A 17,152-nucleotide genomic window follows, 5' to 3' on the forward strand; every position below is an offset into this window, starting at 1 on the left:
GGGTGCATCCCCAAACTGGGGGCTTAAGAGGGCAACCCGCGAAGGCAATCGGTGGACATCGGGGGTGGGGTGGTCCTCTGTACCCCCAGGCTAGCTTCGTATTTACACCTACACACGTCTACGCAGCTCTTTCTGCACCCACTCCCCCCTATCCCCCAGCTCTCTGAATGTGTGTGCTCACTCCCGTAAGTGTTTGGCCTTTGGCCTGGATGGAGGGTGGTGATGGTGGAGGGCCAGCCTCTTGAGAGAGACTGAGACGGAGAGACGGACAGACTGGACAGAGACAGACAGACAGACACACAGAGTTCATATATGATCACATCGTCCTACTGAGCCTGACTTTACTACTTAATACTCAGAGCCTCAGTTTCCACATCTGTAAATGTGGTCGTGTTTCCTCTTGATCAGAGCGGTGAGGGTGAAAGGTGTTTTTACATGCAAATTTCCTAACACGTGAGAAAAGCCGTTTAAATGCTAGATATAGCAAAGCCTATGAAAGACCGTGCAAGGTAAAATCTTGTTGGAGGAGGACGCGCAGGTATTTCCCACCAGCCAGGGCGATAGCCAAAGGGGTAAGACTGCTTGGTGTTCGAGGAGGGAAACTTGGGGGGCCTGGAGAACCAAGGCCAAGGCCTCCCGTCGCGTTCCGGTGATGGCACTGTTTTCCCCCCATTCCTGTAGCTTTAGCCCTCCTTGGAGCCGACCATTAAAGGCTAAGCTTTGGAAGAAAGTTTCCACGACTTTGCTTGGTCAGGTACTCGCTCCAGGAGGCGGGGCATGCTGGAGCGGGTCGGATTGGGCTTGCAGGGACCCTGCCCCACTCCCCACCCCCTCGGGCTCGCACATTCCCTGTGGACTCTGCCCCTGGCAGCTGTTCTTGCTCAAAGACTGACCCGGAGCCGAGAGAGCTCTTCCTGGCTTGTAATTAGCAGCAGCTCCCTCTGTGGAAGGGCTTTTCCCAAATTCCAGAGAGGACCCCCCCCCCTGAGTTTTCTTCTCCAGTGCAAAGTTGGGTGGAGGGCAGCTTCTAAAGGTGCTTACACAAGCAGCCCCCCCCTCCTGCCACCCACCTGCTGGGGTGTCGGCCCCCCACGGGGCTGGGTGGTGGTAACAAAGGATGCAGTGATGCAGGGCTTGCTAACTTGCCCTATACCAAACACTAAAACAAAAGAAAAAAACAAAAACAATAGGCTCACTGCTAGTGAGTCAATTCCAACTCATCAGCCCCATAGGACAGGGTAGAACTGCCCCTGGGAGTTCTCAAGGGTAACTTTTTTTTTTTGCCCCCAACAGTTTCCTTGGCCTATAATTCACATATCATACAATTCCATAGTTTAATCACATCAAGAAGAGTTGGACAATTATCACCGCAATCAGTTGTAGAACATTGTACTCATTGTTATCAGAGACTGTCCTCTATGGGAGTAGAAAGCTCTGTTGTCCTTCTGGGGAGTGATTGATGGTTTCAAACTGCTGGCCTTGTGGATCGCAGCCCAATGCCAGCTACTTGTCTTCCAGCTCTGACTCCTGGCAATCCCGTATGTGGCAGGGTAGGACTGTACCCCCGATTTCCAACTGGTCGTTTTCCAGAAGTGGATCACCAGATCTTCTGAGATGCTTCTGGTGGACTAGAACCAGCAACCTTTTAGTTAGCATTACTCAGGGACTAAATCCCTGGTATTGCTGTGGACTAACTGTGGGGTCTGTGGTTCAAACCCAGCAGCTTCTTTGAGGAAGAAGGCTGAGGCTGTTTGCTCCTGTAAAGATTTGCAGCCCTGGAAATCCTCTACAGGGTCGCTATGATTCCAAATGGACTGGATAGCAGGGAGTTGAGTTTGGAAACTACAGTTCCTCCCAACACAGTGATCCTAGAGGACTGAGGAGAGAGGCCCTGTAGGGTTTCCTAGGTGGAACTCTCACATCTAGTACTAACCAAACTTGCCTTTGTTTAGCTTCCAAGATCAGAGTAGATGGGGAACATTTAGGGTCGTGTGGTTGTAGATTCAAGGCTGTGATCTTTCTGGAAGCAGACGACCACATCTTCTCCCCCCCAGGAGTGAGTGAATGGTGGGTTAAATCAACAGTGAGCATTGTCACTACTGTGCCAGCAGAGCTTCTATGGACTTGGTCCTGTTTCATTGTCGCCGGGGCTTCTGTGAGGGAGACTGCTCGTGTCTGTTTCTTTGGTTCTGAAGGTCATGCGTCTTTCTCTAAGGCACCGTTCACGGTTTCAGAGTCCTGGTTTGCCTTTGATGATGTTCAGCTGTTAGGCAAAAGGCTGGCCATAGAATGGGGTGCTTGCTGAAGAAAGTGGACTGTGCCTTGGTGCAGCGGATTACGTGTTGGGCTGCATACCACAAGGTCAGCAGTTCGAATCCTTGGCTGCTCCCGAGGGAGAAAGATGAGACTTTTGGCTCACATAAAGATTTCCAGTCTCAGAAACCCACAGGGGCAGTTCTAGCTGCTCAAAGGCTTGTTGTCTATTGGAATCGTCTCGATGACTCTGAGTTTGACTCTGGTTTGAATGCTGTGAGATGTTTGTCAAGACTTGATTTTCAGGTGGCACTGAGGCATACAGCCCGAGTGTGAGAAAGCCCGAGGGTGGAGGAGCCAGGATTTATAGCAGAGCCAGGATATGTCTGATTCTCAAACCCAAAGCCCATTCCATATGCCCAGGAGGGGGAAAAATCACTTGCCATCGTTGAGTTGATTACAGCTCACGGTGACCCTATGTGTGTAGAGTGGAACGGCTTCGGAGGATTTTCAAGGCTGTGGCCCTTTGGAAGTGGACAGCCAGGCCTGTCTCCCAAGAGGCCACTGGGTGAGTCCCACTCAACCTGCAGGTGAATGGCCAAGTGCTTACTCTTTTTTCTCTGCCCAGGCACTCCTGCCTCAGGCTAGGGGTTGGCCAATTAAGAAAAGAATGACTGTCCTTTTAAATTTAATTTAATTTAATTTAATTTAAAGCTTTATGGACATGTAATTCACACAGATGGTTCAGTGACTTAAACATATTAAAATAAAGTTGTGCAATCATCACTACAATCCAGCTTAGAACATTTCCTTTTTTCTTATACTCATTCTTAGGCTACACCCCCCCCCTTCTACTTTTAAATGGTTGAAAATATAATTGGGAAAAAAAAAAGAGTTATAAAAATAAGCAAATAAAAAAACTCAGAAAAAACAAACCAACAAAAAAGCCCAACTCACTGACACATGGCAACCTTATAGGACAGGGTAGAGCTGCCCCTGTGGGTTTCTGAGACTGTCACTCTCCACTGGAATTGTTGTTAGGTGCCAGGGAGCCCCTTCCAGCCCATATCGACCCGATGCAACATTGCCCAGTCCTGTGCCATCCTCACAATTGTTCCTGTGCCTGAGCGCATTGATGCAGCCTCCTTCAGGACCTTTTTTTGCCTTCTGTCCAATTTATCAAGCATGCTGTCCTCCTCCAGGGACTGCTCTCTCCTGACAGCATGTCCAAAGTGTGTGAGATAAAGTCTCCCCCGTGAAGGGGCTGGTGGTTTCGAACCACAAACCTTGCAGTTAGCAGCCCAATGCTTCACCTCTATGCCACCAGGGCTCCTAAGAAGTATAATTTATGATGAATGAAAACGATTTGAAATTCAGATCACAGGGTTTGACGTGAGCATGGTGGCGTTCATCTGTTGATGCGTTGTCTAGTTCTGCACCATCAGGCAGAACGGAGTAGCCCAGCAAAGACTAGACTACTTTCTGAGTGGCCTTTTATGGAAGAGGCTGCAGAGCCCTGGTCTAAGGTTTCTCTGGGCATGAGGGGAGGGTGAGGAGGGCCGGGGCAAAATGTAGGGTAGGCGATATTGAGGGCAGGTGGTTGTACTCGTTAGCTGCCTTTGACTTGGATCTGACTCAACGTTGATCCACAACAGAATGACACGCGCCTGGCCCTGCACCATCTTCACGAAGGATGGTTGTAGTTGGATACTGTTCTGTTGTGATCTGAGTGGTTTGCAATGGCTCATTTTTGGAAGGTGATTGGCCGGCCTTTCCTCCTAGTCCGTCTGAAGTCTGGAAGCTCTGCTGAAGCCGTGCTGGTATTTGGAATACCGGTGTGTATTTTCCAGCCTCACCACAACACAAAAGTCTCTGCAGTACCATGAACGGCTGGATGGATGAGTCATGGACAAGGAGGCATCAGTGGGCCAATGCCCAAGGTCCCTGTGTGGGGGGTGAAGGGCAGCCGCTGGTTCCTTGCTCTGCTCGGTTTTTGGTCTCAGCCTTTTCTCTGCCATTGGGGAAATCGAATTAAAGACAAAATCAAATTAGCCCCTCCTCACAGGCGGGACAGGATGAAAACCATGTTATTTTGAGTCAGCTGTCTCCCAGACTGTTGGGCAGAGAGATAGTGTCAGGCCTGAAGGGAGGGTACCTCACCCTTGCTCTTGCCAACTCGATGCTTCCCGTTTCCCACACATCCTCGGGACACCGGTGCGGGGCCTCACTCCGGCAGGCTGGACAGCATCAGTGGCCACAGGCAGCTGGGACCATCAATTAGTGCTGGTTATCCAAACGAAAAGAGAACTCGTGTCTTTGTGAACGGAGGCCATTCTGCAGCCCTCGGGCCCCGGAGCTGAGAGGGAGGAGGCTGTCTTCCTTACTGACTGGGACTTTGTAGGAAGCTGGTCTCCCCCTCAAAGACCATGGGGAAACCAGCCCCACGCCTTGCGTGTTTAGTCTTTCCTCCGGGTTTCTCACAAGAAGCCAAGAAAAGAGAGAAAGAAACAGAACAATGCAGGTTTCTAAAGTAAATGCTCTAGGAGTGTCTTTTTAGGGACAGTGGCATGGGGTGCCCCTGGGTGGTGCAAACCGTGGTGAACTCTCTTGGCTGTAAATAATGGAAAGCTTGGTGGCTTGAGCCCACCCAGAGGTTCTGCAGCAGAACGGCCTTGTAATCTGCTGCTGCTGCAAACAAGAACAAACCCTGCTGCAGCCCCGTTCTATTCTGACCCAGACGGGCTTGCCGGGAGGTGACTGTGTTCGGGGGCTGAGGCTCTGTGGGTGTCACGGGCCCCTTGTGTCGCCCTCCAAGCGGCTCTTTCTCCATCCCCACAGTGGGTCGCCAGCATCGACGTGGTGGAGAACGAGGAGGCCAGCGCCTGTGTCGTGGTGAAAATGACGGACTCATTTACGGAGCAGGCTGACCAGGTAATTCTCTGTGGGCCTCCCCGCCCTGCCCAGAGCACCGTGGCCGGGGGGACTCTGGCCCCTGATTTATAGCCTTGGAAACCCACAGGGGCAGTTCTACTCTGCCCTAGAGGGTCACTGTGAGTCAGAACCCGAGAGGCGGCAGTGGGTAAATGACTGAAAACGGAAACTGGTTTTCATGTCACTTCGTCCTTTCCCAAGGTGACCGCTGAGGTTGGAAAGCTCCTGGGCGACGAGAAGGTGGATGCCATCCTCTGTGTGGCTGGAGGATGGGCCGGGGGCAACGCCAAGTCCAAGTGTGAGTCTTTTCTGAGCTGACCCTTTGCCTGCTCTGCTGCTGGCCCACCTGACGGCAGCTGTCTTTCTGTGTGTCTCTCTTGATAATTGCTTGATGGCAGGAGTCGAAACCAACCAACTAGGTGTGGCCATTGGGCCCACCCCACACGTGTCGCAGTAGAACTGTGCTCCGGAGGGTTTCCTGTGCCCCATGTTTCCTGTGTAGATAGCCAGGGCTTGCTGATGCAGCCTCTGGGCGGACTCAAACCTCCAACCCTCTGGGTAGCAGCTGAGAGTGTTAACCATTAGCACCACGCAGGGACTTGCACTCCCCCAGCTGTGGCTCGCAAGGAGAAGCCCTGGTGGTGTTGTGGTGATAAGTTTGGCTGCTAACTGCAAAGTCTGCAGTTCGAAACCACCAGCTGCTCACTGAGTGACAGGTAGGGCTTTGTACACCTGTAAAGGGTTACGTATCGGGAACTCACAGGGGCAGTTCTGCCCTGTCCTACAGGGTTGCTGTGAGCTGGAATCGACTCAGTGGCAGGGAGGGAGTGGTTTTCTGGGGACACTTGCCAATGTCATCCCAGTTACGGTGGGGGCTAGAAGCTGGGGGTTGGGAGCCGGTCCTCCCTACTATGAGCTCCAGGAGGGCAGCACCTAACTTAGTCTTGCCCAGGCCCACAAGGATTCTGAACTGAGTGACCCCCTCCATGAATGTCCAGCTCTATCCGGCCAGTCGCTCTTACAGTCGTTTTTGACTGGCTGACATTTTACCAGTTGATCCACGAGGCAGCTGAACACAGGGCCGGGATTCAAACCCACGTCCGTTTTACCTCCAGCGCATGTGCTCTTGGTGTTCGACCTGGTGGACGGGGTGGGTAGAAGAGTGACTCCTTCCTGGGGAGTGGGGCTGGGGGGGTTGGCGGGGAGGCTTCTTCACCGAGATGAAGCCGTGGCTTGGATGCTGTCTTTCGGCTCAGCCCTTTTTAAGAACTGTGACCTGATGTGGAAGCAGAGCATGTGGACGTCCACCATCTCCAGCTACCTGGCTGCCAAGCACCTCAAGGAAGGAGGCCTGCTGACCTTGGCAGGTGCCAAGGCCGCCCTGGATGGGACCCCTGGTAAGTCTTCCTCTGCCCGACTGGGAAATGGGAATGCTCGTTCCTGCTCACTGGGGCTTCCCTGTACTCCCACAGGAGGGGCCTGGGAACCTGCTTTCCAGCTGTGTGTTCTGCTTCCTGTAGTGCGTAGGGTCCTGATCTTCTCATTTGGTATTCAAGGTGCTTCAGGAATGGCTTGATCAAGCACCTCCTGCCCGTCTGGTTGTTCATATGTGAGCTAGCCAAGGAAACAGTAGTGGTGGTGGTGGTATTAGGGACTGCTGTATTAGTCTGGGTAAACAAATCCACAGAAACTCTATGTATAAGAGAGTGTTTAATATAAAGGGTAAATGTACATAGAGAAAGCATCCCAACCCAGTGCTGTCCAAGCCCATAGTCCAACATTAGCCCATATGTCTGACACCAATCTACAAAGTCCTCCTCCATCTCACAAAACACGAAATGACACTGACTGCAGGAAGAAAGCCGAATCAGTGAGCATGTAAGCATCTCAGCGCTGGCAGGGGTCTCCACATGGCTGCTCCATCACCCAGGGCTGCATCGGGGTAGGTCCATGTGGCTTCTTCTCAGGGTTGTCTCACAGGAAGTGAGCCTTGCCAGCTGAGGCAGAGCACTAGCTAAGGCAGCTGCACAAAGATCTGATTATCAGAAAGCAAGAGACCCAAGAACTAGAAAGGAGAGGCTCACTGAGCCATTTATATCTCCATCTGTCAATTGATCCCACATGTGCCAGGTTGGCACAAAAAACCTTAACGATCTCAACCACTGAGATTGTTCTGACTCAGAGACCCTGTACAAAACAGAACAAAACACTGCCAGGTCCTGAGCTATCCTTGCAATTATTGTTTGAGCCCATTGTTTCAGCCACTGTGTCAGTCCAGCACATTGAGGGTCTTCTTCCTTTTGCTCTACTGTAGCAAGCATGCTGTCTTTTTCCCAGGGAATGTCTTTCCTGAAGGAGCCCTGGTGTCATAGTGGTTAGGCGCTGGGCTGGTAACCACAAAGCCAGCAGTTCAAAACCACCAGCTGCTTCATGGGAGAAAGATGGGACTTTCTACTCCTGTAATGTATCAGCCACCACAGCACAGCAGAATGGCAGAAGAGTGGTAAATTCCTTACTTGGGAAACATCTGTTGTCAACGCTGTGCCCATCTGTCCCAGAGGAGCAGTGGGAAATGACCGAGGCTTTGGACAGAGAGAGCCTGGAGGTCGATTCTTCACTCTATATGTGTGACCTTGAGCAGCTTTCCATACTTGTATGATGGCGATGGTCTTGTCCTTGAACAGCCATTGCAAAGAAAGCCTTTGGGGCATCAATAGAGGCATCATGCCCAGCGAATGGCAGGTGCCGACACGCAGTCCGTCTTGCGGTATTGTTTACACCCTTCTCATCTGATCCCGATCCTCTCCATCCTGGGGTGGTGCTGTCTTTATGACCTTCTTCAATTCACAGGCAAGGAAAGCTAAGTCTCCTCGAGGGTAGGCAGCACGTCTGGGCTTCTACAATCTTCGAGCTCCAGAGCTAGAACCCCAAACAGGTCATTTGACTCCAGATTGCAGGCCTGCATTTCTTCGGCATTTCGCCCCCTGTGTTCGTCTGGGTTGATTAGAGAAACAAAATTCATAGACACTCATGTGTATAAGAAAGAATTTTATATAGAAGAGCAATTGTATATTGAGAAAACATCCCAGCCCAGTCTAGATCGATCTTAAGTCCATAAGTCCAACATTAGCCCATATGTCCGATACCAGTCTATAAAATACCAATCTCTTCAGACTCACGAAACACATGAAATGATGCCGAATGCAGGAAGATCACAGACCCGTGGGTGGAAAGTCTTGTGGATCCACTGCAACCCGCAAGGGCAGGGTCGAGCTGCCCCACACGGTTTCCTCGGGTGTAATTTGTACGGTGGCAGATCAGCAAGCCTTTTCTCACCATTAGCTCAGGGGTTTGAATGGCCAGTCTTTCAGTTAGTAGCTGCCAGTTTTAGCATGATCAAAGGACATCTGTTGGGACAATTGCCGGGAAGGGATCTTCAGGATCGCTCAGGGAAGGCGCTGAATGCCGAGCTGCTGGGTCCTAGAGCATGATTCTCTCTCTTCACCAACCTGAGGTTCTCTGAGCCCTTGTGCTCTGGGCTTTCATCCGCCAGTTCTGGGTAAGGGGCGGAATCCTGCCTGCGGCTCACTGATAGTGGACTCATCAATAAGCCTCTTCTGGTCTGGCCACCACTGGTCAACACAAATCATCCCAGACCGACCTAGAACGGAACCAAACCCACTGCTGATCCGACTCCTGGTGAGCCCGTAGGACAGAGTAGAAGTGCTCCATTATGTTCCCCAGAGTGCAAGAACCTCATCCTTGTCCTGCACAGTGACTGCTGGATTCAACCCGCCTCTTGGTTAATAACTCAGTGCTTCACTTACCGTGCCCCTCAGTCACTCAAAGGCTTACTTCTCAGGAACCACGGACAAAGGCCAACTCTGTCTAGGGTAAAACGAGATCCGTCACCCAACTTCCACCCTCCCTAATTTTTGACGGTGTGGCTAATTACTAAGTAAACGTTTCTGGCCACTCGTTGTTTTATCACATCTCTCAGGGCTCAGGAGGCCACCGCCATCGGAAGTGTTCGGTATTTGTGGGAGTGCAATCTGATGGTTATTGAAGGTGCAGAGGAACAGGACAGTAAGTATAGAGATGAGTAATAGCCTGACCTTTAGACAGAGCACCTCAGGACGGGAAGACTGACTTTCCAGAAGCACGACACAGGCTTTGGATATTTTATCTACCGGGCTGTAACTCTCTGTCTTTGTTTGCATCTTAAAATAATGCTAAGACTGTGGGCTCTAGAACTACCCAGGCTGGTTTTCTAGGGTTCTGCTACTGGCTTGCTGTGAAGTAGAGGTCAAGTTGCTTAACCTCTCTGAGCCTCAGTTTTTTTACCTATAAGATGGGGTTCATAATAATACCTTCTTTGTAGAGGAGGCCATGGCAGTGGGCCCGATCTGACTTCTGGCCCCACTCACTCCTTATCTCTCCAAGGATGACTCTTGTGAGGCAGAGCTTAAGACATAGCCTCCACCCTCCACCTTCTTTACGCTGTTCTGACAACACCTGTCCCTCCCTTGGCTTTCGGTTTCCCTGCTGGGCTTAAGCATTCTTTGCAATGGACGTGCAGAGCTCACAGACAGTCTTTATGATTATGAGGACATTATTAGGGAAGCTAATAGGTCACAAAAGTAAGGATATAGTTCTTGAGTCTGCAGCCCCTCTTCTCAGCCATGCTGGCAGACATGTCTCTCTCTGGTCCCTAATCTCTCAACCACATTGTCCCTTGACCTCTGCCCTGCTTAGCCAAGTGTTACTGAGCTCTTTTGACACTGATAATGCCCAAAGGGCACCCACTCTGCAAGCCAGCCTCCTACCCGATGACACTCAGCTTTACTCTCTCAGCGGGCAAGCCCACTGCTCTGTCTCCTGGTCTGCACACTGCTCCTCTGCTCTGTCTCATGGTCTTAGTACTTGGTGCCTCTGCGTCCGTCAGGCAGGGATCTTGTCTGCCCGGCTGGCGGCATTTCTTCCTTGATGGTTGTGGTACTCCTCTTCCTGCTTTTGAGGTGGCTCTCTTTATACCCAGCAGAACGGCACAACTGACCAATCCCTGAGTTAGAATCCTGTACACCTAATTTGCATGCTCTCACCCACTCATTTGGTTGGAGTCACAAAGAGTGTGGCTACAGGAGCTATTCCGAGAGCAATTTGACTCCACTGCAGTAGAATAGTCGTGACTCATAAGTGGTTAACAAAATATAAATGACGTAGGAAGGTGAACAGTCAATGCTAGAGATTATTTTCTCCAGGCTTTTACTCAGCCTCTGCTACTTCAGATGTCATGGAATTTGTTCACACATCAAATGTTGGCCAACTGATTTGGGTCATGACATCTTTTCCCTTTTGTGGAGACCAGAGAATAATCTGAGGGAATCTGCCTATAATTTTCAGGTCAACGAGGAGTTAAGTTTAATAGTTCCTTACATCCATGAAGATCAGCGGTTCGAACCTACCAGATGCTCAGTGGGAGAAAGATGAGTCTCTCTGTTCCTGAAAAGAGTTACAGTCTCAGAAACCCACAGGAGTATCTGTCCTGTGGGCTTACTATGAGTTGCGGTCAGCTGGACGGCAGTGAGTTTGAGATATATGATGTTGCCACGATTCCACGGCAGGTGACAAAGGCATATACAAGCCACTGCCACGGAGCCAGTCCTGATCTTGGCAACCCTATATAGGGTTTCTGAGGCTATATGGATCTTTAAGGGAGCAGGCAGCCCTGTCTTTCTCCTATGGAGGAACTGGTAGATTTGAACTGCTGACCTTGATGTTAGCAGTCATATATATGTGTACACAAACAGACATACATGAGGAGGCTTCAAGAAGTTCGTGGAAAAATGACATTAGAAGATAATGGGATTTTCCCAGAAACATTTTGAAGTCCTTTCATCTGCCTTCTTCTCCCTTAAAGAAAACAAACAACCTGAAAAAACACTTGTCTCGCCAACAAGCCCCTCATCCACATTCTGTACCCAGGGAAGCAGTGCAGGCGGGGAATTATGCTGTCAGCATCCCTGGCTTCTGGTCTTTCCTTCCTTGACTGCTCTGCTCTGGGGAAGCTGGGGCACAGCAGAGGTGCCCCGGGAGCGTTTCTGGGGAGCCGGGGCTACATCAAGGCCCGCCGTGCATGGCTTGCTTCAGTGCCAGTGTCCTTAGGTCTTCCTCATCACCCTGGCTTCCTGCCCATGGCGGAGCAGATGAAACCAGGCATGGTGAAATAGTCCTGTGTTTTCTAAATCACTTTTCAAGACCTTGACCCTCTTGGAACCAACTCGAGGTGGTTATTGAAGCATTTGGTGACTGGCTCCCTGGCTGGATGGGTCCCTCCCTTTGCTGCCCTCGTGGACCGTGATGCTTCCTCAGCGTGTTGTACTTTCAGCAGCACCTTGGTGGCGAGGGGAGGCTCAAGGAGGGACCGAGCTCTCCAAAGGAGACTGACTTTCTGAGGGAGGAGAGGCATTTCCGAGAAGGATTGGCCGTTTGTTCTGTTGCTATGATGGGAGTGATCTCGTGAGCACCTGTGGATAATGCCGTGGAGACCCTGTACCCGCCACCTGCCTGTAGGGCCGATGGATCCTGCCCTGATTGAATGCACTAGGGCGGCCATGGGTGACCATAAACTGGGTGACTTCAGCACGGAGGACAGCTCAATGTAAAGATGCCCACGATCCTCACATCCGGACCAGTAGGCAACATGACGGTTCACAGGGAAAAGATGGAACTGCTCAGGGATTTCATTGCACTTAGGTCCATCCACCCAGTGCTCACGGAAGTAGCCATCAAGAAGCCCAGTGAAGGATTGTACTGGGCAATCTGTTGCCCAAAACCTCTCAAACAGCTGAACGGCAGATGTCCCCTTGGGGGCCACACCCGGGCTGTGTTCTTCCGAGTAGACAAGAGAAACAAATCTAGGGAGATACTCATGTGTATAAGAAAGAGCTTCATATAAAGAGTAATTGTATATTGAGAAAACATCCCAACCCAGTCCAGATCAAGTCCATAAGTCCGACATTAGCCCATGTGTCCGATGCTAGTCCATAAATTCCTCTTTACACTCACACAGCACATGCAATGATGACGAATGCAGGAAGATCATGCCGGTGGGTAGAAAGTCTTGTGGATCCAGTGGTGGCGGAAACATCTCAACACTGGTGTGGGTCTCCACGTGTCTCCTCCAGCTCTCTGAATGTCTCAACAGCAGGAAGGCAGAGAAAGTGGGCCTGGCCTTCAGTGAGCTAGCTGTCGCCGTCATGCCTCCAAATGAAGTCATCAAGCTGCGACCTCATTGACAGGGTAGACGCCTTCGTGCAAGCTGACAGGAGATTATGTAACTGCCACAAGGGGCTCAGTCCTCCCTCGGCGACTCCATGAGCCCCACTTCCATAGTTTCTGGTCTGTAGCGGTCAGCTGCAGTCTGCCTTCCTCCTGCACACGCTCCTGCGTTCCCCGTGCCCCCTGTGACTGGGACGGGATGAGGTTCAGGACATCCTCACCCACAGGGCCCCATTCACCCTGCGCTGCAGACCCTGTTCTTACCTGGGATTGCAGTCGTAGGTTCAGGGCTTAGGATCCCAACTCCTGTGAAGGGGCAGACAGTTCAGCCGCCAGCACACCTCTACGCTGCTCCCAGGGCCCCAGTGGTGACCCGGTTGCTCTCTCTTCTGCAGGGATGATTGGTTATGGCATGGCCAAGGGCGCCGTGCATCAGCTCTGCCAGAGCCTCGCGGGGAAGGGCAGCGGCATGCCCTCCGGCTCAGCCGCCATTGCCGTGCTCCCGTGAGTATACTGGGGCTCTCCCCAAACCCTGCTGAGTGATGATGTGTCAGAGTGCTTCTCCCCCGGGGACTCGGCGTGCCCCAGCCATCAACCAAAGTCAAGGAAGCCAAACCCACACCCACCGCTGTGGAGTCGATTCCAGTACCCCGTAGGACCCAAGGAAGGATGAGGCTGTCTTTTCCCAGCCTTTAAGGAACTATTTTTAAAATTTCCTGGGAAGACCAGGTTTAGTGGTCAGCTATACACTGGTGGGACCCTGAGACTTTGGTCTTAAGTTTCCTTTATGGTCTGAAACTGAGTGTTATTCCCCCCCCACCCCGTCCCCCCCACACACCGTGACTCCATTTTCAGCCCCACAGTGGACAGGTGCACGGAGGGAACCGGCACACTGGGGAAGGACGCAGACCTCCGAATCACCAACTCCCTGGGATCAGAAAGGCAGCGTGTACCCAAGGACAGAGTTCAGAAGGGCTGCGGAAGAGGAGGCAGGGAAACAGGGGGGCACGGGATTAATCCATGTCACATTGTGGGGATGGGAAACAAAATATGTCTAAATTATTCAATGAAGAACTGATTTGCCCCATAAACGTTCACTCAATTCATCCTAGTAAGTTAAACTGCCGAACAGACACACACTCAGGCACGAGCATGCTGCTTCTCAGAGAGTGGACGGAGACTCCAACCACGATGCTCATTATGTGAACAAAGGAGGAGCAAACGGCGGCTCTTCCTTCTGCCTGGGCTGCCTGAGTGAGCCCCCTTCCATGCCCCCTCCCTCCCCCACTAAATATAATTGCCCTCCACCCGAGGCTCAGGTTGGTCTAACCCTGTGTGTGTGCCTTTTCCGGGCTTTGGGAGAGGCCCTCGGGCCGAGCAGGAGGCCTGGAGAGCTCTGATTAGAAAGATGATGTGGAAATAACACCCTTATCTCTGTGTGACGCAGGGTTACCCTGGACACCCCGATGAACAGGAAGTCCATGCCCGAGGCTGACTTCAGCTCCTGGACACCCTTAGACTTCCTGGTGGAGTGAGTATCTCGCCAATGGCAGTGGCTAAGTGACTGCGGCCAGTGCCCCCTCTCTGCCCTCATGGATTGGGTTCTCTTGGGGTATCAGCACAGGGGGTCTCTGTGTGGTCAGGCCCCCCGGTCAGGTCTGAGATCTTAGCAACGAGCCAGCTCCTCCCCATTACCAGCTAGTCAGCCAGCTGGCAGCCCTGGTTAAACCACTCTGGGCCCGCAGCTGTGCCATGATGTTAGCTGGGGTGGGGTCAGTCCATGTACAGCGGAACCGGGCTGTTGGGATCCCTAAGTTCCTGGCTGGCGAACGCTGCTCAGTGTCACAGCAACACGCAGCCCCCCACTGACAGCGCCTGAGAGGACTGGCCAGGACCGAGATGGGACAGTGCTTGTCAGGTCCTTGGCACCACGCCCAAGTGTCCTGCAAACTGCAGCTCTTAGAAACGCTATCGTCACTGTGAGGGAGGCAGTGATGGTTGCCGCTTCTGCCCTTGTCGGGGTCATGGAGTCGGTGCTGACCCATAGCAACCCTGCGCACGGCTGAATGAAACACTGCCGGCCCCAGCCCTGCACGGTCCTCACCTTTGTGCCTGCGCTTGAGCCCATGGACGCAGCCACTGTGTCCATCTGTCTTGCTGAGGGTCTTTCTTTTTTCCACTGCCCCTCAACTCTACTGTAGTATTAAATTAAAAATGGTGCGGATGGAGGGTGAGGGGCCAGCCCCCACCCGCTGATACTACTATTACAGCTGATACTACTATTACAGCTGATACTACTATTACTACTACTCGGATTCAGTAATACTACTTCAGGGTTCGGCAATGCACAATTGCACGGTTGAGACACATAAGCATTATATTAAAGTCATCGAGAGCATAAGAGACAAAACAATAATACAGTCAGGCATGTTACATGGTACCATTGCTCACCTCAGTCCAGCCCGGTGGTCCACGTGGAGAGAGGGGGAAGGGAAGGAGGGTAAGGGAACAAGGGAGAGAGGACTGGAGAGGAGAGGGGGGAGAGAGGGTCCGAGAGGTCCGAGAGCTCTATATTGCTGACCCATGCCTATATACCTTTTGGGGGCATACCAGCCCACTAATTATAGGTAGAGACATGCGTCACAGGGAGGGGTTACACTATAGGGTACCCAGTAATGAGAGGGTGGTCTCTGGGTCTCCATAGGAACCATTATCAGTAGGGTGCAAACCCCTCCTACAGGAACCAAGCTAATGGCCTAGGGCTTCAGAGAGAGGTAGTCCGTTGTCTCCAGCAGCAGGGAGCAGGCCCAGTGCAGTTTGGCAACTGATCGCCCTCAGGGGGGGAATGCCTGCGCATCTGACCTCCCCCACACTCTACCAAGCGTGCTGTGCTAAGGCCGGACTCGTCTCTCCTGATACCATGCCCAAAGCACATGAGGTGACATCTCGCCTCCCCTGCCAGTGGTGATGCTGCTGCCGCGTCCCCTGTGTACAGCAGAGAAACACTCCCCATCACGTGCTGGTGGCAAGGGGGGTGACCTGTTGGGCTGCCAACCTCAAGGCCGCCGGTTCGAAACCACCAGCTCGTCCTCAGGAGAGAGATGAAGCTCTCTACTCCCATCAATAGTTACCATCTCGGAAACCCACAGGGGCCGTTCTACCCGGTCCTATAGGGTGGGCTCTGAGCCGACATCGGTTCGATGGCGGCGGGAGTTGAGATTTCATAAAGAATCCCAGCCTTGCAGAAACATAGCAAAAGGAAGGCTGAAATCAAGCCAGATGCTGCCTCCCTCCGAGAGTGCAGCGAGGGAGGTCATGGGGTGGATCTGGGGTCTTGGGTGTGTGGCCAGGACTCTCTGCGTTCATCACAGCTGGCACTGCACCTCCCCTCCCCCTCCCCCAGGGTCTGCATGTGAGGGTAAGGATGTGCCCAGATGACCTGCTCCGAAAACTTAAAGCCCCTCTCCTTTGTGCTAGAACCTTCCAGGACTGGATCTCGGGGAAGAACCGCCCGAGCTCGGGGAGCCTCATCCAGGTGGTGACCGTGGGCGGGAAGACGGAGCTTACACCGGCCTACTTTTAAGGTTCATCTCAGAGTCCATGAGGAGCCCGCCCCAAAGGCTGCTGACCTCTCCCTGGGTGGCCGCAGCTGACCCCGTGTTTTCTGTAATCCTGTTCGTGGTGTGAGCGCGAGTCCCTCCTTTTTTTTCGTTCCATGGGCATCCGCTCGCCCGTGACAGCGGCCAAGTTTGTGGGAACTGGAAACGTGTGATGGGGGCAGGCCCACGGAACACCTCTGGCTGCCATCGTGTTTAGCTCAGTTGGCGTGGGGAGTTACTTCTTTACACTGTGACGTTTCTGTAGATGTGTCCTTTGTTCTGCAGCCTTGGCTGAAACCGCCTTAAAATGCCTCTCGGGGTTTCAGCAACACCCCATGGACTCGGCTGACTGTCTTGTACTGTACAGTTGCCAAGTGTCTGATATCTGCCAAGGACGAAGGCCGCCAGTGTGCAAGAGAAGCACTGTGATTCTGCGGAGTTCTGTTCCACCTAATAAATACATTTCATTTCCTGTGTTGCTCTTCTTGAATCAACCCGTATCTCACAGGCAGCCAAAGGCTCGTGGCAAGAGTTTAGCTATCTCCTTATCTGGCTCCTCACAAGAAGGGCTCCAATCCCAACAGGTGATGCCCCACACGGGAACCCAGGCTGCTTCTCTCCTGAGCCGCTAGGTTCTGCAGGTGGTAGGGGGCCCTGTGTTTACAAGAAGCGTGTCCACCCCAGGAATGGAGCTGGTTTTGACTGAGGGAAGGGTTCAAATCCAACCCCGTCATTTTGTCGCTACTTGAGGTAGAACAAAGCCCAGAGCCTGTTAGCTGAGTGGCACCGCATCCCGGGAAACTTTTCTTTCTTTTTCATTTTTAACGAAATGAAATCACAGGAAAGTTTAACCATTGTTAGGTGCTGTTCCTTTGAGGACCATGGTATTTTCTTTTTTTTAAAAACTATTTATTAATTTATTAAAATACTTTTATTGGGGGCTCTACATCTCTTATCACAATCCATAAATTACTCCAGTGTATCAAGCACATTTGCACATATGCCGCCATCATTATTTTCAAAGCATTCTCTTCCCACTTGAGCCCCTGAGATCCGCTCCCCATTTCTTCCCCCAACCCCCCCCACCC

At 52.0% G+C, this 17,152-nt stretch overlaps 1 protein-coding gene across 1 annotated transcript; it reads left to right on the plus strand.

Moving 5' to 3' along the window:
* Positions 1 to 5,013: 5,013 nt before the first annotated feature.
* Positions 5,014 to 16,536, plus strand: QDPR (quinoid dihydropteridine reductase; the record flags this gene model as incomplete). Its single annotated transcript, XM_013005928.2, has 6 exons — positions 5,014 to 5,184; positions 5,386 to 5,482; positions 6,441 to 6,581; positions 12,861 to 12,969; positions 13,913 to 13,996; positions 15,943 to 16,536. Coding segments are annotated over 6 exons (708 nt in total), but the record flags the coding sequence as incomplete, so codon positions are not given.
* Positions 16,537 to 17,152: the final 616 nt, after the last annotated feature.

The sequence above is a fragment of the Echinops telfairi genome, unplaced genomic scaffold (assembly GCF_000313985.2).
Source record: "Echinops telfairi isolate 266 unplaced genomic scaffold, ASM31398v2 ScPeMD7_7468;HRSCAF=8506_1, whole genome shotgun sequence".
In the NCBI taxonomy this organism is placed as follows: Eukaryota; Metazoa; Chordata; class Mammalia; order Afrosoricida; family Tenrecidae; genus Echinops; species Echinops telfairi.